The 25,302-nt window shown below is 37.9% G+C and overlaps 1 protein-coding gene across 11 annotated transcripts in view; it reads left to right on the plus strand.

Moving 5' to 3' along the window:
* DIDO1 (death inducer-obliterator 1) overlaps window positions 1-25,302 on the plus strand; it is a 106,973-nt gene that overhangs the window by 48,212 nt on the left and 33,459 nt on the right. For all 11 annotated transcript variants that reach the window (XM_075901068.1, XM_075901064.1, XM_075901065.1 and 8 more), the window contains 3 exons: window positions 6,838-7,044; window positions 8,233-8,458; window positions 24,726-25,194. In XM_075901068.1, coding sequence (XP_075757183.1) covers window positions 6,838-7,044; window positions 8,233-8,458; window positions 24,726-25,194 — 902 coding nt within the window. The remainder of the gene's footprint in view (window positions 1-6,837; window positions 7,045-8,232; window positions 8,459-24,725; window positions 25,195-25,302) is intronic.

A 25,302-nucleotide genomic window follows, 5' to 3' on the forward strand; every position in this document is an offset into this window, starting at 1 on the left:
TGAGACCACGGGAAGCTTGGCTGCATCCATGAAAAGTGGACATCTAGCTAACTAAAATAATTCCAAACAACAGATGTTTCTGGACCAGAGAGTTCTGGACTTAGAGAGGTTCAACCTGTATTAACAATTTTTCATTTTATATTTCACTGTTATAAGTCAGTATCTGTATGTTAATCTGTGGTGGTCTTTTAATCTATTTGAAAATTTGGGTGAGAGGGGAGTTAAGAAAACATGATGATTTTTTAATGCCAACAGTTCTGATCTTTAAACTTGGGTTTTTTATTCAAAGCCCACTTTTGTTTTTGAACCATAACAAAGAAAATCAGACATTTTCCTGTGAATGCATTTTGAGGAGGTATTTCTATTTTAGGACTGTGATATTTAATTTGCTTTTAGTGGTACAACAACATTTTGTAAAATTCAGAAATAGTTTCTCAGACAATTTTAGTTTAAATAGAGGGTGAAATCTTGGTTCTAGTCAAGTAAATGGGAGTTTTGCAATTTATTTCAGTGGGGTCAGGATCAGTGTTCATTCTAATTTTTTCCATCCATGTGCAGAATAAATTTAGTTTTGTGCAGTGAGGGTTGTGCAGATGTACACCATCAATAGAAACACATGCTGCTAGCCGTGGGTGTTCTGCCAGTTAGTGGTGTAGCATCAGAATCTATCCTGGGTGCCCAAGTGCTCAGCTTAAAGGGAACACTGACCAGGATTTCACCCACCCACAAACTTATACGAATAAATTCTTGTTCTACACTTTCCCCCCAAACTTTCTATAAGTTAATCTCTCCTCTAAAGGATGACTGCAAAAGTGGTACCTTCTTACTCAACAGACCTAATCATTGTGTGCATTCAGTATCAGATCTGTTAATTTTTGCGACAAAATAAACATTGTGCAGTAAGTTTTATAGCTTGGAGTTGTGACATTTGAAAACAGTGGGGTTGCAGTAAAAGCCTAATTCGGCATGCAGAACTTTTACTACTGGTGACAATGCATGAAGAGGAGCGACTACAACTTGACTTGAGTGAAGGTAGTTTATTAAAAAACATTTGGGGGGAAAAACTTGTACACTGAACACACTTGATACAGAAATAATTGTAGGAAATAAACGTGGAACCTCAAAATCACCTACAATCACTCTTCATGGTAGAATCATTCATCAAAGTTGAATTTTCAGGAACAACGAAAAGATGTTGTCAAGATGGTCGTGACTACTTCGGAAGAGTAACATTCTTTCTGCAGCATTTTTCATGCACCAAGTCTTGAGCTGTATTCTACAGATTTTTTTAGCATATTTGAGAGAGTTTGTCTGTGTCTGTCTGTCTGTCCAAGAATTTTCCTTCTAAACGGTAAGAGTAAGGAGCACCAAATTTGGTATACAGCTTATCATAAATTAAAGCAAGGTAAGGGTTTGGTTGTGCCAAGCAAATGGGATGTGTCTGGCATGGGACTGCATCTCATAAAATCATAAAGACAGCCCCTTTCACCTGACTGATGATTTTGCTTCAGTCCGAGCTTTGCACCCCACCAGAATTCCTTTAAGAAGGCTGGGGGCGGAGCATTCATAAGGAAACATTGCTGGCTGTTTCCCTTTGTCAGGGAACGAGGGGAAAGTGCACAGTTTGCTGCATTTCTCACTCTGGCTGGGTAGCCTAGGGTAGAGACAAATGTATCTTACCACAGCCCGAGGACATGCACCCCTCCATTGGCTGCACCTGCTGGGACTGTAGAAGCCAAGGACAGGCACATCTCACCTGGTCCCAAGCTGTTGCAATGAGAGGGAGCTGGGGTAGTCCTCTCTCCCTGGGGCAGTATGCACACTGAACCCCTCATCCCCAACCCCACCCCAGAGCAATGATTTAAATGAAGCATGGACATTTTCATTTTATTTTCCAAAAACAAAAATTAAGGACCTAAGCAACACAGGGTAAATCATCTTCTGGTTTTAAACAATTCACATTCTTGTAACAAAAATCAGGGCTAAGTAATAATTTAATCAAAATGCCATGGCATTCAGCAAAGCTTGGTGCTTATGCCCTGATCCTAAACCATTGAAAAGAAAATGGAATTTTTACCATTGACTTCAGTGGTGGAATATTGGGCCTTTAATAGTTATTTGTGACACACTATAACTGGACATTTAAAATATTTAAAATGTAGTATAAGATCCCTCCTAGGAAGCACTTGCATATTAATTCTTGTAATAGTTTTTTTTTCCTGCTTTGTGTAAAGATAATCAGACATGAAAGTGGGTGTATTGTACAGAATTATCCTGAGGAATAATATTCATCTCATCAAAATAAATTTGATGGTATTTGGATTTTAGATATGTACAACTTGTGTCTCGATAAATCTTAATTGAAAAATTAGTAGAAATTGACCTGTGTAACAACACTTGTCTTGTGAATTGAGAAATGTCTGAACGACTTTAACAAATATTAATTACAAATTACAATATATTGAGTTGGGGAAAGTTATGTAATGCAGTATTGGGTATCCTTAGATTAGGAAGTAGGGCAGAAAATGACAAAATATGACACAGCTGGAGAACATACAGGTTAATGCAAGAGTTTTAATATGATAGGGCAGTGAAAAAGGCCAGTGCAATTTTGGATTGTATATGGAAAACTAATAGTCTTTCTCTTTCTCTCTTTAGCTTTGTTGTGACTGTATGTAGAATCTTACATTACCAGAATACTTTTGACAAATGGAGGAGAGACCAGAAGAAATCATCAGAAATTTTCACATGCTCCCAACCCTCTGCTATATGAGGAAAAATCAATAATATAGTGTGTCAGTTCAGGGCAACTGCACTGGTATTTCCCCTTTATGGTCCAGCAATAGACACACCATATTTCCCTATGCTGAATATGGGACAGTTGGTTAAATTATTTGTATTCAAGCATGTTCAACTGCAAGCAATCAGAACTATGCAGTGCAAACATTCAGATTAAGAGCAAATTGGATGAGCCCCTGTTAAAAAGAAGTACGGTGTAGTTGGATTCTTCATATTTACTTTCATTAAGGCTTTAGCATTCACCTGGGGGAGAGGTGATACAAATGCAGACACACACACATTCCCATATACCTCTCTCTCAGAAGGTGGGGGGGGGGGGTGATGGACCAATCGACATAATCGTCTCTGCCTGGTAATCTCCACGTGGCATGCTGGGACAGACCCCCAGGACAGACCCGCCTCTCCTGCTAGTCGATGCTGTGTCTTCCTGAGGCAATAATATGTGCGGGAACCCACATGTGGTCATATGCTCTCCCCTATATTTGTCAGCATTCATACCAGAATGTGGCCTGCAGCAGTGTTTCAGCACTGCGGTAGGGAAGGGACGGGAGCTGTTTTCCTGCAGGTGATGTGGGGGGAGGGGAGCTTTGAGAGATGACCTGGCCGGTATCTTTGCAGAGCTCTTCTCTCCCATCCCCTCTTTCATCCTCTCACTCCTGCCCCCGTGTGGCTGAATGAAAGCAGCTGGTCCCTTCCTGTGTGCAGTGTTGAAAGGCAGATGACACCTCCAGGCTGCTGCTGGCCACTAGTGTAACCCAGCATGCCTTCTGTCACATGGCTACAGCGTGGGCAGGAAAGGGTTAAACCTAAGTATGCTGCACCAGGGCCTAAGGAATTTGACTGCAGGGGCTTCAACTAACCCATCTATAGAAGTGGCTTAGCAGGGAAAGGGGCTTAGGAAATGGACCCCTCACTGCCTATTGGCAGGTGAAGAAGGTACTAATCCCCTGCCCCAGGGACTACATGGTGCCTGCAGTTTCCGGACATGAACAGACAGGAAATTGCTCCTCTGTCCCCTTGCCACTTCAGTGTCACAATGCCAGCACTTGGGCACATGCAGGGCATGGCTCCTGGCTAGTGCCACAAGCTGGAGGGTCTTGGGATTTCCCAGGGTATCTGTCCAGCTAGATGCAATGGGGGAAGGAAGAAACCTGCTGGCCAGGCTATTGGAGAACTGAGGGGGCTGTTCTCCACACAGTGCTGAAAGCAGGATGCACCCTGCTGGGGGGATATGGAGGAGCAGAAGGGCTGTAGGGGAAGCAAAGGGGTACAGCAGGGAGATGATAGTGAGAGAAGGAGCACATTATGGACTGATGGGTGGTCATCAGAGGCTACATATAACCGGCCATTGCCTGGCATCTGCCCACATGCATCAGCCTCCAGTACTTACAGTGCTCAGCCAGTGCCAGCTGTAAACAGGATGAAGGGCCGGGCCCTTCTGACCAAGAGCTGGCATACAATGAGGACTGTGCTGATGGACCATCAGGAGGAACGACTGGTCCCATGTGCTGCATCTTCACCCTGCCACCAGATTTGCACACCCAGCCTCATCATTGGCCCCTGGATTCCATGGTCACCACTAGTTGGCAGGCAGCTGGCAAGCAGGGATTCAGCTAGCTCCGGAACCTGCCAGTACTTAGAGAGGGATGGGGAGAGACAGAAAATATAGGACAATTTACCTGATTTTAAGAAAAAGTCAGGACCAGCAGTAGGAAGGTTTAAATACAGCACTGTCCCTTTAAAAATGGGACGTGGTAACCTTAGCTAGCAAGAGCACCTGTCTTTGACTTCCAGCTCCTTAGCTTTATTTCTCTCGAGTGGTGACAAGTTTAATACTCCATTGTGACCAGTGGATTTCCAGGCGCAGAGTCCCCTGACTAGTAGGATATTCTAGCAAAAGACTTTGCCTAAGGAGGCCTACTGTTTTACTTTTTTTCTCTAGAGACTAATAACTGAGTAATTCCTGACAGTTATAAGGTAACACAGCACTTCCTATACATACCTATGTTGTTCTGAAGGTAAAGACACTACAGAGAAAGCATTTAAAAACCTATGCAGAAGGTAATAAGCTTACCCCAATCCCACCATGGCTTCTGGCAGGAACAGTCCTTCAGAATCCCTCTCAAACAGTTTCCTTGTGGTTTCTATTTCATACAGTTTCAGCTCAGAACAAGCAGTGTGTTATATGACTTAAGTAGGCCCTGTCCTTTCAACCCTTAACTTTAGAGCTCTCTGCTAATCAAGAAGGTTCTGAGCTTATTTAAAATCAGTCTGTTTAGCAGACAGGATTTTTACGTATTGCAGAATCCTTTTTATATGAGCATTTGCAAAACCTATCTAGGGGGATGGCTTCAAAAGGACTGATAGCTGAGGTATTATATTAGCATCTCCCTTTCTCTGGAGGATTTGCATAGAGTTTTATAACACCTACACAATTTTATTTTTAATATAATGGTCTGCAGACATATTGAACCTAATTTAATAAGTTTTAATGTAATTCAACATAGTTAATATTCATTCCATAAGGTTTGCCCAGGATATTTTTAGTTTGTCACATCATTTTTACAAACGGGAAAACAGGATTGAAAAGTTAAATTCCTTGCCCTACACTTCAAAATGATCACATATGGTAGGCTTTTAAGGATGTTATCTATTATATTTGAGGCACCTGTTTTTAATATAGGTTAACACTGAGTAGGCAGAGGTATTATTTATGTGTCAAACACTATGGTGTCACTTAAACTAATGGGATGAAACTAAGAAAATTTAGACTGCGTATTGGGAAACTTCTATCTTGACCATGGGAAGTAATTATTAATCTGTGATGGAGTTTCCCTAGGGAAGTAGGGGTAGTCTGTCACTTGGGACTTTTAAAATGAGACTGGATAAAACTATAGAAAAATGTGCTGCAGGAAGTAATTCTACATTATCAGGGAGACAGCCTGGTTAATTAGATATCAATAACTTCAGGAGAAATAGCTGTTAAAGCCTGTGGTACTTTTCTGTTTAATATTCATTATGGACTCCTTATTGTTTATTTAATGTTAATGGTTTTATAAATATTTTAGTACCAGCACATTTACCCAGTGTTGCTTGGGTCTTAGAGGAGGGGCTTAGGGCAGGGGGTATGGAGGCTGGTGCAGGAGTCAGGATTGGGGAGTGAGGGGCTAATGACAGGGGCCTGCAGGTGTGTGCAGAAGTCAGAGTTGGGGAGTGAGGAGGCGCTCAGGGAAGGTGGGGGTCTGAGCAAGGGATTGGGAATGGTATGAGGGTTCAGGCTAAAGGGCAGGGTGAGTGTGCAGAAGGTAGGCTGATCCCTGGGGCGGTGGGGTCCATGCTGCCTGGCCACTGGCTCCCTGGAGTGCTAGGTGCTGCGCTGCCTTGGTGGTAGCTTCCCAGGGCTGGTAGGGGTGCACTGCCTAGCTGGCAGCACGCAAGAACTGGCCTGGGCAAAAAGAGCCATACTACCTAGCTATTGGCTTCCTGAGATGGTGGGCACTGCACCCTCCAGCTGGCAGCTCGCTTATCTATGTATGGAGGCTGACAACATGCAGAGCCCTGCCGCTGCCAGCCACTTGCTTACTGGTGTGCCCCCATGGTCTTACTGAAATATAATTGTGCCATATAGCAGCCCCTTCTCTTTTATGAGAAACAGTCATATTCCAGACATCCCATTGTCTTGGTACAACCAAACCTTTACCTTGCTTTAAGTTATGATAAGCGGGAGCTGCATACTTAATTTGGTGGTTCTAGCTCTTACTGTTTAGGAGGAGTTCTTGAATAAACAGACTGACAGACAGGCGCACAAACTCTCAAATATATAGTAGATTACATTGAATTTGCAAGCATGAACTTCATAGGCCATCAGAGTTGGATATGGAAGAGTGTCAACAGTTCATTCTGGAATATGATATTGATCAAAAAATCATGTTATGCTTTTAAGACACACTAGTGAAATTCTGTTACATTAAGTTGTCATCACCAAATATGTACAATTTTTTGGTTAAAAATTGAACTTCTTGTACTGCATTTCTTTAGGTGATTGAAGCTCCTGGTGCATCCAAATGCATTGGTCCTGGCTGTTCTAATGTGGCTCAGCCTGATTCTGTATACTGCAGCAATGACTGCATTCTCAAACATGCTGCTGCTACCATGAAATTTCTCAGTGCAGGAAAAGAACCAAAGCCAAAAGAGAAGATCAAATCAAAATCTGAGAGATCCACGGTTCTAAAATCTCAGGTGCAGGTAAGCTTATGTTGCTGAACAAAAAAACCCAGCTTTGCAGCAGCATTTTTCCTGAAGTGCAATGGCTTGTTTACAGTTTTCAGATAAATCTTGGAAGCTACATATATTTAACATTAGAGATTCACTAATTTGTTTGTTTTGTCATTTCTGTGACCTAAAACTGCATTAAAGAATGAAATAATTCAGTTAAATCTTAATGATAAAAAGAGTAGGAAAAGGGTGCCTTTTTTGCATAAGTGTGATTAAAAGAATTATCTACTCTTTGGTACAGCTTTTCTGAAATAATTTCCCTAGTATTAAATTTTTTAAAGCTAATTCATAAATTAAAATTATTAATGTTTTCATGGATTAAAAGTTTAGGGATTTTTTTAATGAGGAGACAAACTATGCAAATAAGGGGGATTTGTCACGTGTAAAAAAAATGAAAGAGTTTCTTAATAGCTCTTTTAAATCCATATTGCTTAACTCTTTGAAACCACTTTAAAAAGGCCAGTACAGCTGGATATGCAAATTTGTGTACATTTGTTAAGTACAACTTTGTTCCGTTTGCTGGCAGGGTCTGTTTGTGAGTAGTGTACTCAGCACCAGTAGGCTAATGCATTTCCTCTATCTTTAGAGACTCAGAAACCCATTTTGCATTTTAACTGTGTAATTTGAAATGCATTTTTAATGATTTTCTATATGGCCACGTCTAAACTAGGAAACTATTTCAAAATTACTGAATTCAACTTAAGAGCTCCCGATTTAACAAATCCAAACTAGCGGGTCCTCCTTATGAGGAAGCACTGAAATTAGTCTGAGGCAGACTCCATTAATGTAGACGTGCTGCCTCGGACTTAGAGCTTCAGGAAGCGCTTTGGGAGCTGTGGGAGCCTCCCAGAGGCCATTAAGTTCAAATTAGCAACACTGGAGCATCCACACTAACGTTATTTTGAAATCAGTATTTCAAAATTCACATTAATCCTCATGAAGAGCAGGAGTACAGAGTTCGAATTCTGTAGCCAGTTATTTCAAAATAGCGTGCTTGGTAGTGTGGATGCACCACTTATAAATTCGAATGTGGGGGTTTATTTCGGAATAGAGTCTTAGTATAGATCAAGGCAATATGAAGACATAATTTGTCGCTAAATACATGCATCATGCTAGCTCTTTCTGTTGTTAGTAATTAAGGTTCTGCTAATTATACAGACAGGTACTAAGCCTTTGTCCACCCAGAAGAGACTAACTCCCGAGAAAAGAGAGATTAACATGAAGAAAAGTATGGTGACAGCCACTAAAACTGAAGCAAATACCCAACCAGTTGCTAAAGAGCCAGCATCTGAAAACAGCACACCATCGTGGGCAAGCGATCATAATTACAATGCAGTAAAGCCAGAAAAGACTGCTGCCATTTCATCTTCACTGTTATTCAAATGTATGTATCACATAGGGATATTCCTGAGTAATCATTTACATTTTATTTGAATACCCATCCATTCTTGACTCCGTAAGATTAGGAAGTTTGGTATTTTTTTCTTAATGTGACACTAAATTTTTCTCTCCAACTTCAAAGATTCTCACACTCTCTCTCACCAAGGAAATTTTATGTAAGATTCATTTATAATTTTGGTATCGAGGTCTGTACACAACTGGTTTCTGAATGTAAACCTGCTAAGTAACTTACCAAGTGTTTTTCAAAGACAATAACCATTTCTGTTCTCCAAATAGGTAAGTATTTATACACATTTCTTAAATTCAAAATATTGTAAGCTACACAAGATGCCCCAACTATCAAGATTTCAGTATACTAACTTAAATTTTATTACCATACATCTGGACTTGGCACGCACTTCTCAAGTTTTACATTTGCATTGCTAGTGCCAAGATGGGATTTTTCAACAAAGGGTTTGTAACAGCTTTTATATTTTGCAGACATCTTTAAACTGTCAAGTATATCCAAGTTCTCTTTCCTGATATTTTATTTATATTTTAAGGATGACCTTTTACTTAAGTGGGGGTGGTTATAGTATTTATTTCCTCATTATCTCTGTTACTCATATTTCACACATTATCCACACACAAGAAAACATCTAAAGGGAAGTTAGGCAGAGTTTGCCTTGCATATTATAATTTTGCAGGTACTGAATAGCATCCTTAACCTCTTGTTAGTTCACATAAAGGTAAGTAAATACTGATTTGTAATGTGGAATAGTCTTTGTACTTTGTCTCATTTTTGATTGACTCCAGTGAAATGGTCTTGTAATGTTATTGGAATTTAAGAGAAATAATACCATTCGCTTTTACAAAACACATGATAAATAGGTATCTAGTTACTATTTTCTCAATTTGAAATTTAATGAATGCAAATGTTACTTTTTCTACCAGCTTTTATGAAGCACCTTTTATAAGGGTTTAATTTTTATTTTCAAAAGTAGGGCTGTTAAACATATGAAATATATACTCACTTGACAAAAATATATATTTAAAACAATTTAATACCATTAATTATGAAATTCATCTTGAGACTTAGATTGTGCAGGTGAAAGAAGTTTTGAACATCAAGGAAACACAGATATTCTCCCCCCTTTCCCCCAAATTACTTTAAACTCTTTAAACTTTCTCAGGAATATTGTCATATATTACACTTAAAATGAACTTCCGTCTCTATTTTACTGCAATTCTTTTAGAAATTCAGATTACTCTCCCCCCCACACTTGATTTAAATTAATAGCTTTTGTTACTTTTATATCCCATAACAACTACAGAGTTGCATTTTAAATTACGATTGTAGGTTTCTATTTTTTTCAAAAAGCAGGATTTATTCTGTCCAATATTAAAGGTGAAAAGGGGTCTGTTATGAACTCTAAGATCTTGTCTACATAAAAAAATCTGTTTTAATAATTATACATAATTGCATATGGTACATCTCTCTTAATGTGGGAGCGCTTACATTGGTATAAATTTGCTTGTATCACTATAACTTATTTCTGTAAGGAAAAGGGGGAAAAAGCAATGTGGGTATGAGTTACTTTTATACAGGTGTAACTGCATCCACACTAAGGGGTTACACTAATTTAACTGGTTTGATAGAATAGCACACCCCTAACTGAAAGTTAAGTATAAGTACAAGCTGTGTATGTAGGCCAGGCTCTATTAAGGAATGCAAGACAATTCTGTAAATACCAGAAGAAAAGGCATTCGGCCTATAGGAATGGAATTTCAGATTGCTCTGGTTAAGGTAAGTTCTACAAATGCCTTGGATTCTGTTTGTACCATTACTAAACTATCAAATACAGTTTTTCTATGTGGAAAAAATTCTTTAATTTTTGGTTGATAATTCTGTTATAGAATAACTTGTGATTTAAATGATCCGTAGCATCTCCTAAGAAACTACAGATTGTACCTCCCAAAACTGGAATTCTCTGGTCTGGCAACATCTGTGGTCTGGCAGGACAATGGATGTGTGGGGATCAGAGAACCTTGGTGGCCTGGTGGCGGGAGGGCAATCCAGGAGGGGCCAGGCTGAAGCAGCGGGACGGGGCCGGAGCAGGCAGCAGCCTGTGGCACTGGGACCATGTTGGGGAAGCCCCTGGCAGCACAGGATCGGGCCGGCGACAGCGTGGGGCTGGGGCCAGAGCCTGCGGGCTGCCATGGGGCAGGAGCCCTTAAGCCCTCGGCAGCCTGCAGCAGCAGGACCAGGTCTGGGGCTGGCAGTTGCCCCAGTAGCCCACAGCAGCATGGGGCTAGAGCCCTGGGCAGCCTGCAGAACTGGGGCCGAGCCCATGGGTTGCTGTGGGGCTGGGACCAGAACCTGAACTCTCAGCAGACTGACCAGGGTCAGTCTCAGCTCCTGGCAGTGCTGACCTGGAACCTGTGGTAGCTTGCAATAGTGCAGGCTGCTGGAACCCAGCAGGCAATCCTGCCTGCGGAGCAGCAGTGGGGCCAACAACCCAGGAGGCAGCCCAACTGGGGCTAGAGGTAGTGCTTCTCTTCCACCCCCAATTGCTCATATCTCCCCACCCGGAGCTCGCAGGGTGGGCGGCACAGGGCTATATCAGGAAACCTTCTCTGGTCCAGAAAATTCCCCAGTTTGGGGTGCCAGATCAGAGAGGTCCAACCTGTATCATCAATTGCAGCTTTTTTGGGTTAGGGAACTTCTACTGATTAGCCTTTTATTTTGTTCAGTGTACATAGTTATATATGTATATACATGTACTGAACAGAAATGGAAATTGTCATAAATAGGTGCTCTCTACCCAGAAGATAAGGACCTGATTCTACAAATATTTATTCATGCAAATAACCCTTAATTGTACAAGTTGTCCCATAGGAGTCAAATGAGTGAATTCAGTGACTGAGGTTGAAGGATTTCCTGTTCAGACCCTCAGTTAGTCTTTCCTTCAGTCAGTATAGCACATGCACAAAATGCAGCTATGCTATATGCCAAATATTGTTACACTAGCTGGTGGATACAAGATTTCAGTGATTTTATTGGGTGGTAGGACCCAGCTCCTTTAGTTTTTTCTTAAATGTTAGCAAATAATTTGGGCAGGTGTGGGATTCAGTACACTTTTATGATAAAAATGTTCTCTTACTTTTAAATTGATTCTTATACAGAAACACTTTTGTAACATGGTTATTTGAGGCATGCTACACATAGTTCTGAAGAGGAGTGATTTCTCCTCCCTCCAGCCATCACTACATGGGTTACTTCAAGATTGCCCTGGATTCATACTATTTTGTGGTGAGAAATTAGGCCCTATTAGCAAGTGGCTTTCTTTAAATCCACCAAAACATACTGACTGAATATTGGTTTACACTTAACATCTTAATCGTCCAATTGGAAATCATTGGCTTCACTGATTCAGGTGTCCTCTTAACTGGGAAGCATCATGCACATATGATGCCACATGAATAATAATGTGTTTTATTTGTGTTGAAGATGGAGGCAGTATTTAGGTTGTACAGCTCTGGGGAAGTAAATATACACATTATATTTGTTTCTTTTTCAGAAATTAGACTTTTATTTTAGTAGCTGATCTACATTGACTCAGAATGCAGTACACAACATACACAGAAAACTTATTTGAAAAGTAATCCTTATTGGAAAAGGATAAGGGGCCATTAAGATTGGGAAAGGTGAAACAAAGGCTCTCAAGATACAAGTTTGGACTGAAGCAGAGTATTTTAATGCTTTTGCCAAGACATGTTTCTTTACTGTACCGTTCACTTGCATTTTATATAATAGATGTTAAAGTCCTCAAGCTTTAGGGCATGTCAAAGTAGATGTAAAAAAATGAAATAGCAAAATAGACTATCAATGTCTATCCAGTGGATTTTCTTCCAAGCAGGAAAAACATAGCTCCGACAAAGGATTACTAAAATAACCTGATAAAGTTCTGGCCTTTGAAAAATCGGCTGACAAGTTTTGTAGTAGTGAATTTCTTAATTCATATGTTGAGGGAGACACTTTAATTTACTAGTTAGATATTTTACACATAATGTTTGAATCCTGGTTTTCAAGTTTTTACCAAAAATATGGGACCTCAAAGGAAGATAATATCTGTTGCTTACTTGGCTCTACAAAAGTGCCCTTGTACTTACATATTAAAAATGACAATATGTGATGCACTAAGTTCTTAAGAATTAATACTGGGGGAAAGGGAAAGTCTCTTGGAAAAATGGAATAAGTCAGTTATCAGTGCAATTCATAAAAATCTCCAGATGGAAGATGGAGCTCCGGATCATATGGCACTGATATTTCCAGTCATCATTCAACTTAAGAGTGAATTGTAAATTATTTGCTCAGTGTATTTGGACACTTGTACAAAATAGATGATCACAGTAAAATGAAAAATGATGGATCCTGAAACAAGAAGCACATCTGAAAGATGTCTGGATCCAGATGTATTTTTAATAAGGAAAGTCTGCATATTATGTTAAAGCTGTGGTCTTGTGAAATGCTCTAGTCTATTTAAAAGTCTACCACAAGGATTTAATATTGGTACTGAATTGAAGGTTTTGTTTTTTCTTCAAATACTATTTTCTTTTAGTCATTTGAGTTTATTGATATTCTCAAGCATTAGATGGTCTAGGCGTGCAATGTCCTATTTTTCAGTTTTGCTTTGTAATATTTAGTTGGGCATCATTCTGAAAGGTGTAAAATATAAAGCTTTACATTTTTCCACTTGAACAAGTTAATATCTACAACACACAGATTTCTGAGAAATATTATCAGACTAAGATTTAAAGTAGAGAATTATTAATACTTCCTGTTATTTACTACAGTTCCAATAATGAGAATTATTATTAATCATTAACATTCTTTAGATACATTGTTACTTTCTGACATATTAACCAGATGTTAAATTTTTAATTTTTGTATATAAAATCATAACTTACCATTCCACTGGAGTGGGAAAAAATTTATTAGTATTTAACATCGTTTGTAAAGGTCACTAATTACAGACGAGACCTCCCATACTTCATGTGGGTAAATGAATATTTAAAGAAATACCAAATATGTCTATAAAAATATGAGTGGCGGATGGCCCTCTTCCTGATGCCATCTTGATAGTAGAAAAACATTTGGGAGAAAAAATGAATTTTTGCCGTTTTTACTTAAGTGGAAATCGGCTGCCAATATTTCCATTTTCAAGCTGGAAGATTAATCAGGAGGACACCAAAGGTAAAGGTCTGCCACATCCTAATTTTAAAGTACCCAGGCAAATGTAAATTGATACTCTGAATCATTTTTCATTTAAAGTTTTGTACACTTTTTGAACTGATTATTCAATTACCATCTGAGTCATAACAAACATAAAATAGAATCATAGCTTCATTTGGTAGTAAGAGGAGTAGAACTTACAAGACATGGTAAATATATTTTATTAGATGAACCAGTATGTACACTAAACCTATTTTAAATTCATAAAATGTGGATCTTGTGATACAAGTCATTAAGTCTTCTATCACAAAGCCAATGAACTATTTATTGCCTTTGCTTCAGCTTAGTGATTACTATTTCAGTGTAAATTCATAGCCTTTAATTGCAATATTCTATTTGATAGTAACATTTCTTATAAATTATTATGAATTGTACTTTAAAGTAGTTCATTGAAAGGGGCTACATTTGCCATACAATTTTCCTTCCATCCTACAACAGTGAATTAGGGGACAGACAGCTTTATGATGCCTCCTACTGGGAAGTAAGGGGACAACATTTGTGAAACTCTGCCCTTGATTATATTTGCCTCCTTTTTATTACCTGTCTGCATATTTCTTGCCTCTGCTCTGGCTTAGGTTAACCCTTGCTTCTACCTAGATGTGAGTCTTATCCACAGGCTGAATAGTACATACTCACACAAGTTGTCATCAACAGATTCCAGATACAAAGGATTTTGGGTTGTTTCTTTTCCTACACAGTTGTAACAAAGTGAAGAAACATTGTCAAAGAACAACAGTGAGATGAGAGCCCAGAATCAAAAAGCCGGATGTTCATGTGATAACTGTTCCTTTGCAACATTCCCGTGTGTGTTATTTATTTATTTGAATTTAGAGGGCATTAGGGGGAGCAGGAATAGGAAAATATACCATGCAAGGTAAAAATGAGGACAAATGGAAGAGAGGAGCAATGTACACATAATGGGAGGCGGACGGAGGGAAAGAAGATATCACATTATAGTTGAGTTTGTGTGTAGATGCTTATTTCAGTTTGGCTTAGTTTAGTTTAGCTTAATTTTGTTCTACAGGTTTAATTTAAACAAAAATAAGCCACAATCAAACTGAAATAAGAATGTCTTTTTTACAAACTTGCAGTAGTTTAGCTAAATCAGTTTAAAAATATACCTTTAGTTAAATAAGTACAAGTTTGTATGTTGCCAAGGCCTAAGAGTTGGTGGCAGATACATTTTGCCTAGACAGATAAAGAAGATGCATCTTGTCATTGTTTGTCCCCACAAGTGAATAATTGAGATTTCCCAGTCTCCTGATCAAACCTATCTAATTCCATAGGGTTTCTTACTCCTCCCCACCATGACTCACTAGCAGTGTAGGGTAGTGCCTAAGAAATAGAAGGCATAGTTCACGGCTATCACAGGCACAGTACAGGGTTATCATGTTCAAATTGCCTATGAAATAGATATTAATTGAGGACTGGGGCCCTTCATAGGTAAAAATTATTAAGGGGCACACAAGGGGAAATTTTGCAGCCTGAATACCTGAGGGAACTCTGCCAGAACTTCTGGGAATGCACTGAAGCTTTGCACCTTAGGAAAGGAGGGCACATGCATCTTACTCCCCTTCTCAAGCAGCCATCAACCAGGGGGCTCTTGGAGGGCAGACGGCCAGCACTCTACCATCACACTGTGTGTCTGGCTCCTGCATGAAGAGCCACAAGAGGGAAGGAGGAGGCTTGGCACAAGTGTCGAGCACAGTCTGGCTCATAGGGTGGTTCTTTTCTACACATTCGTCGATACTGATGGAATTTGATTAAAAAACTCACCACCCTATATTGCTGTTTGCATTTCTTTTACTAATATTGTTAACTTGGTTGTATAACCAATGGGAAGTCCCCCCCTCTTTGTCCTCCCCCAATAAAAGGGGTCTTTGAGGTGGTCTCGTGTATTTCCACTGTTGGATTCTGACGATTGTATTGATCTGGGTGCAAAGGGCTCTGGAGCTGAAGATGGCCTATCATGTACTGTAAATACACAAGTGGTTCCGAAAAATTAAGTCCTTGTCTACAGCAGGTATTGCCCCCATTTCAACCAGGAAGGCCAGTTGCACAGGTCTAATCCCTAGCATAGACAGGGTATACTGTTAAAAGGTGATCTCAAGCAAGGAGCAAGCTATAACTGCAGCTAGTAGTTTTGTCTGTCTACACTAGATAATTGTATTCCTATAGCTATGTTGTTGGTTTGCTGCATGCAAAACATCAATGTAGACAAGGCCTAGCTGCCAGTGTTTCCTCCATCAAATGAGCACAGAGCCTAGTTACTTAGTCTTCCTGCATTTGGGTTGTAAAGGCCTGTCCCACAGCACCAGTTTAGTTCTTGACATCTTGCGGCAGACCAGACACCTTATATGGACACCCAACTTGGAGCAAAATAGAGGGGCAAGAGTTGTGCTTTTTAAATCATGGATTTGTTAAGATCTGACTCAATTTTGATGATAGGAACTAGCCCAAATCCCCAATTGCACAATGGCACGCAAATATTAAAATTGCCTAAAACGGATGAAATACTGTAAAGTAAGTTAAAAGCTAACTATATACAATGATTTTTTGAGAAAAATGGCAAGAAGTCCGACAAAGGCTTCTGGCATAGGAGCAGTTCCTTAGACCGTAGAAAAGAAAGAATCAAGACAGTTGTTGGTTGCACCTCCTTTTATGGCCTTGGGCACTAAATGGTCAGTGCCCCAGGAGGGTGCTTAAGTGGCTCCTTAAAGGCATGTCTCTTCTAGAAGTTTCTGAAGCTGAGGTGCCAGATGCACATCCCAACTGTGACTATGCAGAGGCTCTTGAAGAACTACAGTTACTGGTAAGTAATTTCTCTTTGCGGAGTGCTTTAGAATTGACCTTCAAAGCAACAGCTGACCAAAATAATTCAGTTTTCAGTTATATGTGAATGAATACATTTTTCAGCTTCCCTTTGCCACTCAAAGGAAAGGCCTCATTTTTATTTTCTTATTAAAAAAAAAAAAATTCAAGAGCACTTGCTTTGCCAAGAGATGGCTTTAAACAAATACAATTTTGTTTAGATAGTTATTCCCATAATTAGCTATTCCATCAAGAAAATGAGTGCACCACAGCTACCTGAAAGCTGGTTGGCTTACCATCAGTCAAGATAAAATGTAGATGATTGGGTGGCAAAGGAAAGCTGAAATGGTGAAGTTTAGGGACATTAAAAACTGAGGGACTCGTTGGCAAACCAGTTAACCTCAGAATTTTACTAGACTTAATTGTTGCCATTGTTTCTCAGTTAAGTGGTCAAGGATGCCTTTTCCTACCAGTTTACATTAGACTATTGCAGCATATAATAGTAAAGTTCATTTGGTAACTTATTATGCAGTTACCTCCCTCCAAGCAAGATGGATCAGCAAAAACATGTACTTGTTCTCTGCAGGGGATGCCAGTTAACTTTTGGGGGAAATCAAAGACACTGGGTACTATCTACATATTTAAGTTTGGAGGCAGATGCACCCTATATGACTTGCACTCATCAAGAAACCTTAACCTACCTAGTCTGGGGTGAGGCTAAAGGGAGTCAGGGGCACAAAGCATTTCAAATGATAAGACACACTCCTTAGAAATTTGCTTCTTCCAGAAATATATCTGCACTCCAGTGTGGCCACATTCAAAAAGCACAGCTCCATTCAACATGTTCACAAACTGCTGATCCAAACAATAAGCCTTCTGGAAGGAATTTTCAGCTTATTTTTGAAGTTGCTGTGTGGCAATGGGATGTAGCAGAATTACTTCCTATTTTTGGGCAGTGTCCATACTACACAACTTGTGTAGCCTATTAGATCCCTACTTGTTAATGTAGTATAGTACCTGTGCAACCAATGGTGACAGAGGTCTTCTATCAGTATAGAAATGCCATCACCCTGAACAATGTTAGCTATGATGATAGAAGCACTAGTCAGGCATGTGGATATTTTCATACGCCTGAGCATTGTAGCTGGTTGATACATTTAAGTGTAGATTTTTCCTGGGACATTTTTGTGTTTTTTTTAACTTACTCCTTGTAAAGTGATCCATATTCCTAAGTGTCATAACTGTAGTGAATAGATACTTTCTACTGCAAATCTCAATACCAAGTTCCAGGGTTCTACATTCAGTGGTATTTCAATAATTTCTGCCCAGCACTTCTCAGAATGAATAGTAACTTCCCAAAACACACAGATTACTTGAAAGAATATTTAGAAATAATGTTAGTGTTATATTTCTGGGGGAAGGGCTAATACAAATTTTATAAAGACCAGAAAAATCCTCCCCATTTTTACATATATTTATGTATGAATAATTCTTCCTTGTGTGTGTTGTACACAACCATACATTTTAAAACTGTGAACTGTAGCAAGAAATTGAATATTTGATGAATGATAATTCAGATAATTTTAAAAAATGGCAACAAAAACATGCAACACTTAACACCTTCTGGAAACTGAAGTGAATTTTATTGTTAGCTGTTAAAAGCCTGTAGTAACTAGATGGTTGCATTCAGCTTACTACACCTAAATCATAAGATTATTAAATGAAATACCATGAATGGAGAGCATAACTGACCAAATAGAAATGCAGAGGTTTTTCAGAAAATGTAGGTTTCCGAGGCCATACATTAGAGAAGGAAATAAGATCTCTAATACATTCTGATCTCATTAAAACAACAATGGAAAAACTTCTCTGCTGTGATATCATAGCTCTGTTGGTGCCTGGGTATGAAAGGCAAGGTGGGTGAGATAATATCTTTGATGTGATCAAGCTCTGATGAGAAAAAGAAGCTTTCAAAGCTCTCACAGAGCTCTTCCTCATGTCTGGGAAATGTACTCAAGAGTGTCCTAGATACATTCAAGGTGGAATAACACTTTTGTCTCTAATATCCTGGTATCAACATGGCTATAATTACACTGCATACAACCTATTGCAAGGGACCATTTAAGGTGAAATAGCCAATTAAATAGCTCTCCAGTCGTAGGGGAAAAGGGATGGGGAGCAGGGACTTGGTGGGCAGGGTTAATGGATAATTGTAATCAATAAAATAATGATTAATATTTTTCTCAGAATTGTTTAGTGCACTGTCCTTTAATTAGTATTTAAGGTCATTTTAATAGGTATTTTCAAGTCATTGAGCTATCGTGTTAACTTCCAAGTTCTATAATCAAGAAGTCCCCTTAGGTAGAAATTTTTAATTACCACAGTTTAAAATGTAGAGTGAATTATTAAGTATGGTAAAATTTCTGAAGTTTATATCTTCATTTTCTGGTGTCTGCTATAAATCTGGAAAATTATATCACTTGACTCAGAAACGTTTACAATTTCAGTAGTAATACCAGTGCCACAGAATAAAAGATGCTACAGCATCTTTCTTCCTGGACATTTACTGCTACTCCTTCCCTGCAGATCTGGGAACTTCAGTCTGATTTTGCATTTCTCATCTTTACACTTTTGATAGTAAACATATGCTTGGTGTGAAACAGTTCAGTCTGTAGTATGGGAAGAATTAGTGAGATGAATGCATTATTCTTCTAGATATAGTTAATATTCTCATAACACTGCATTGTTTTGAACAGTTTCACAAGCTGAAGTTTTATATTTGACAATGTTTTACCTAAGGTGTGTGTGGGGGGGGAGGGGGGCGGCGCTTGGTTTTTTTTGCATTGGCTCAATGCCAATGCAGCCTGCAATGAACCACCCTAAGCAGACTGATTTTAAACTAAATATGAGAAGCAAGGGAACTGAGCACAGTATTAGCTTTCAAGTTGTAAATGTCTTCTCTTCTATTGAAGTGCTGATGAACAAGTATTCATCAGCACTACCTTCCTGTTTATAGTAGAGGGGTAGAGAGAGAGGTACCTTCATTAGCCCTTCCACATTAATGGAGAAAGTCAACTACAATACATCTCAGATGAGAGAGAGAGAGGTGTGTATAAATATATATGTATTTAGCCATACTGAATGCTGTTCAGATAATTTTTAACTTTTGTGTGAAGTATATATTTCTAAAGAAATTTGACGACATACTTAAACACCACTAACTTCATCACTTAATATAACTTAAATCTGACTCCTTAACTCAGTTTGGCTTGTTTTGCAGTAAGATACTATTGAATGAATTGTCTTATTTATTGCTGTGTACCTTTATACAGAATAGTGATAGAAATGTAGCCGTGTTAGTCTGGTGTAGCTGAAACCAAATACAGGACTATGTAGCACTGTTAGTCTTTAAAGTGCTACATAGTCCTGTATTTGGTTTTACCTTTATACAGACGTTCAGATAACTTAAGCTTGCATTTGACTACCATTCAACAGTTAAGTTCCTTTATCAATGGAGGGAAAAAAATCCTTTACTGTTATCAGATACTACATTCTTCCCAAACAAAGCAGCTGTCTCTTTTATAGGAAAGAAATACAAAATTATTGCAGTTTTGCACCAGATCATGATTCTTCTGTCAAAGTCATAATTCTTTATAGCAGCCTTCTAAAGTTTTCATAGTGGAAATGGGAAAACACTCCTAATCTTCCAGAAGTTAGGATTTTGAAATTTTTATTTTGAAAAAAGCAATTAACATTTCATTTAAAAATTCTTCCACGAAACTTAAGAAGCATTTACTATTTATTAACCCTGAGTTTGATATATAGGTTGACAATATTTTATGGGAAAGTGTGTGTTTAATAGCTGTTGTTGCAAGATACTTGCAGTATATATAAACAATATCACATACTGCTTTCAGATCCCCCTGAAAATTCTAGTCAACATGAAGATTAATAAGGGGTGATTTAAGTTATCTGTTTGTTTGTGGAGTTTGACTATAAAAAGATTTTATTCAGTTTTGAGTCTGATCAGATATTTTTTCAAAGGAATTAGTGGACTACTACCACTACATATCTGGACCAAAATAGAATGTATGAACCCCCTTATGGTGCACATTAAGTTTTATCACCTCTCATTTCATTTGTCAAGCACTACTACTCAGAAACACTGTTAATACCTAAAAACGTTTGTGTTCTCTCCTTTCTGTGGACATCACATTTCTAGTGAGGCACTATCTCCCTTGCCAGAAACATTTTTAAAAATTCAGTGAGCCACAAAAGGCAAAATCTAGAAAAATAGCTACCATATCTGCCTTTGTAAATAGAAGACAAAAATGTTAACACCTCTTAAGCTTTCAGAAATGCCAAAATGCTGGGATTGATGCAGAATGGAATTGAGTTATTTTAATTGCTTTCTTTTACAACTAGATTTCTCACAATTTTGAACTAGTTGTTGCAGTTATTTCTCAATCTCTACTTGGGCTGAAACTTGTAGGATTTCATATCTGTGCAGTTAGAGGTCATTTTTTCTTTAAATGTAATATATTATTGATAATATTTATGAAATTTCCTGTAAACTTCCCATTTTTCTGATAGTCAGATTTTAGTTCATTCATTTATTAAATGACATGGGAGCAACTGTGCAAGTTAAAATAAACATTTTAAAGGGGGAAGATAAGTCTAGTTACACTACAGAATGATGCTGCTTTCCTTCAAATTTTCGCCTTAGCTCCCCCCCGCTTGTAGTTATAATTACTTGCACTTTTACCTTGCATATCTAGGGCATTTCTATAAAATGAATCCTCTGAACCACAAGCATCCATATTTAAAAATTGGCTCATTTGCATATCACACTGTTTAGTCACATTCTTTGTTCCTGCCCAAAGAATTTTATAATCTAAGTTAAACATAAGCAAATGGTAGTGGAGTGGGTTAGGAGGATGTTGGTAACAAAAGTCTTTGTGTATATTTTATATTCATGAGGTAACTTGTATGTATTAAGCCACAAAAGGATCAAAAGCTGTATTTGAGATAGAGAAGTATATAAAATCTTCCATAATTTAATATTGAGTAAAATGCTTTTGGGCTGACACACAACTGAATTTCATATGTATTCTGAAAATCCTGTCTCAGATCACTGCAACTTTGGGAGATCAGCATACAGTTGCTAAATATGAACCATTTATAATTGCATACAAGAGAGTCCTGTTGGTAAATATAAGTTCTTCCGCTTTTTAAATGTTCTGTACAACACTTAAATATAGCAAATACAAACAAACACCTCTCCAGAATAGCCTTTTATTTTATTTTTACCTCTTATATACCAGTCAGGAAGTGTCGAGCCATTCACTGTTATCACATGAATGACAGCACATTGCTCAGATTCCCCAAAAGTCTTGGCACTGAGGACTCAATGTTTCACCCAGTTTGTTTTTTAAATCCCAGATATGCTCTGAGCCATAGAAACATGCTTTTAGACCCTTTTCGTGAAAAAAATAAGAAAAGGTACATAGTCAGAATGAGTCAACTACAATAAGCCAAGGAAGAAGTGTTGGAAATGTTTGTTTCTGCAGCCACTTAGATATATTTGCTCTTAGATATATTTGCTGCTCCTGTTTCTAAGACTCCTGAGTTATGAGCAAGCTTATTACATTTCAGTGAAGGCTCATCACTCTTACATTGTTTGGCCGTTCACCTCCCAGGCTATACAAGTATTAGGCATGATCATTATTTCATATACATCCTCACTTCAGTTAATATTGTTCCAATGCACGCTAAATTGGGAAAGTGATAGTTGCAGTGACATTTTCACAACAAAAAATTACTTCAACTCCATGAAGAAATTCAGTCATTCATTTCACTTATCACATTCAAGATGTCAAAAGGAAATTGTTTAATCTTGGAGTGTATATAGGTTACATTTTATTCCATAAGATTTGTAATGAAGTCACTTGGAATGCAATTCTAGGCTGAACAAGTATAACTTGGTATCTGGATCTTCAAGATGCTTACACTTGTACCAATAGCTACTTCCAACTACAGTATAGTGTAATCTGTTTCTTCAGTTTCCTAAATTCTGATAAAAGTGTTTAATAATAACAGATCATCTAAAGAAGATGTGGAGTTGTGTCTGTAACACTAGAGGTAATGGAACTTTTTCAACATTGTGTCAAGTCCAAAAGACTATCTCTTACCCAGGAGGTTACCCATGTTAGAGTCCAAAGATGAAAACCTTTATTCTAAGAGTCTGAACTTTGCCACTACTTTCTGATTCTACTTAATTGGGTGTGGAGGGTAAAGAACAAAACATGTATTGGGTCTCCTAATAACTTGTCTTGAAGGTATTCTATGGGAGCGAGGCCCATGAAGTGTACCAAATCCTCTGTGGTAAATTTGACTTCTTTGATTAAATCTTATGTTTAGAAGTCTGTTCAAAACGTTCTGTCAGAAGGGTCCGTGTTAAATGTTCTAGATACTTCTAGTCTGGAAGGGAGGTGTAAAGCCACAACGTGGTCTTTCCAGCATTCTTTCAGAAGGAAGTGACAGAATAACATTGCAAGATATGTTCTGGAGAAATCTCTTACATCCTCAGTCCTTCACATAAGGGACTATTTAATGTATCATAAAAGATCCAAGATGTAGCAATTATAATTATCTACTATTTTTTTCTGTGTGTAATATCCCAGTGTGGAACTGTCCTTATCTGCTTTTGCTGATTTTAGTCATCGTGCTATGCTGAATCATTCCCTGGCAGCTCCCAGGAATTATAGCATAAACACCTGTGTTACTTCCTTATATATCCAAGTGGAGTTGTAGGACAGATGAGAATTGGAGCTTTCACTTGCATAATCTTAATTCCTTTTCCTGAGATCAAATTGCCTAATATTTTATAGCTTTTCAATGGCAGAAGGAGGGAAGCAGGCAATTAGAAATGTCTCAGTTTTTCTAATAAGGTAAATAAGTATACTCAAATATTGGAATCATGTCAGAAAAATTTCAGCCAACATAGTTCTTCAAAGCTTAATGTCAAATTGAAATTCAAACTGAGTGTCTATCCCACTTAAGTTACATGTGTGTTCTGTAAAGTATGTTTGTGTTTCAGCTGGGATGGAAGAAAATAATTGATTTTCTAAGCTGCAAATTCATGCCTTATGAACAGAAGGTGTTTATTTGTCACAGTTAATATAACACATGGTTGTTAATGTACATCCTTTGTAAGTCTTGAGCCTAACTGAAAGTTAAATACAAATTTACTAACCTTGTTAGAGATGTCAGATTATTTCACTTGCTTTCTACCGGTGTGATTAGAATGTAAGAGAGTATGAAAGTTCACTGCAGCAAATAGTGCACAACTCAGTCCTTAAATCATATTTTTCTAAAGGAAAAATATTTAAAAAAAAATTCATTTAGTTTAGTAAAATTCAGTCAAACCCTTGGACATGATTCACCAGTGTGAATTTATTCTCAAATTTACAAAATCTAAATAACCACATGTACTGGAATAAGTTTAAATAAATTGTTATAGGTTGATTATTTAATTCAAATAGTAATATGCGGTACATTAAATGTCCAAAAACATTGGTGATATTTTTCATTGTCATGAAAGTTGAATTATTAATACCTGATAATAAAACCCATGTCTGGACTCTTTCAGGGTGGTATAACGTCTTCAATTTTTTTTTTTTTTTGTATATTTTGTGATCTCATAATCTTTCTTTAAGATTCTCAAAGGATTTTGTCTGAAATGAAGTAATCGCAATCTCCATACTCAGCTTCCTCTTTGTATAGAATATATTCTGTCCAGTTTAAACACTCAGTTTATTCTGAACCAACCTAAGATATACCTGTGCATATTTTTTCTTATTTTAATACAGATAGTTAAAGTTAAAAAAATGTGAGCTTGTAATAGGTTGATGTTGATTCCTGTTTGAAAATTAGACTGTTTGGAAGCATTGTTTCCTAGATTGTTCTTTCTGACTAAATAACTGGTTTTCATTAGTAGGGGGGATGCTGGCCATCTAAATGAATGTCAAAAATAATAATACAATTAAAAGTATAATACAATTATTAAAATACTTGTAAAACATCTTTGTTATAGTTAGGTATTACTGCACATAGCCATTATTTATAGCCATATTGTTAATGTTTTTCTGTTTGTTTTTAACAGCCCAAAAGGAAGAGAAGAAGAGTGAGGATAAACCAGTAGAACCTGTTACAGCATCAAAAAAAGGGGTTGTTTCAGCTTCTACAGTTGAGAAACAGATGTCTTCCCTGTCCAAAACTGTTGGTCCAAAGAAGTCCCCATCATTTACTAGTACTTCACTAACTAAACATCCAACTAAATATTCTGCTGCAGGCTTCAAAGGTGTGATTCCTAAGAAATCTTGGCTTTCATCTGGCAATGTTCCTTCTTCAAAACAGTCACCTCTTTCCCATGGTTCACCATCAGTTTCCAGAAAATCACCTGTATCTTCCAATTTAGCTGGAGGACTAAGAAAAACTGCAACATCATCTACTTCTGTTTCAACTACATCTGCAATCACACAAATAAAAGGAGCAGCTAATCCACAATCACAACCCAACTCTCAAATTCGACAAAATATACGTCGATCCCTCAAAGAAATTTTATGGAAAAGGTGGGAATTCAACACATTATGTTGTAAAGGCATTAACAAACTTTTGAAATACATGTTTAGACTGCACTGCTCTTCAACGGTGTTAATGAGGCAGTGACTTCATGCTTC

This window comes from Pelodiscus sinensis, chromosome 18 (assembly GCF_049634645.1).
Source record: "Pelodiscus sinensis isolate JC-2024 chromosome 18, ASM4963464v1, whole genome shotgun sequence".
NCBI classification, from domain to species: Eukaryota; Metazoa; Chordata; order Testudines; family Trionychidae; genus Pelodiscus; species Pelodiscus sinensis.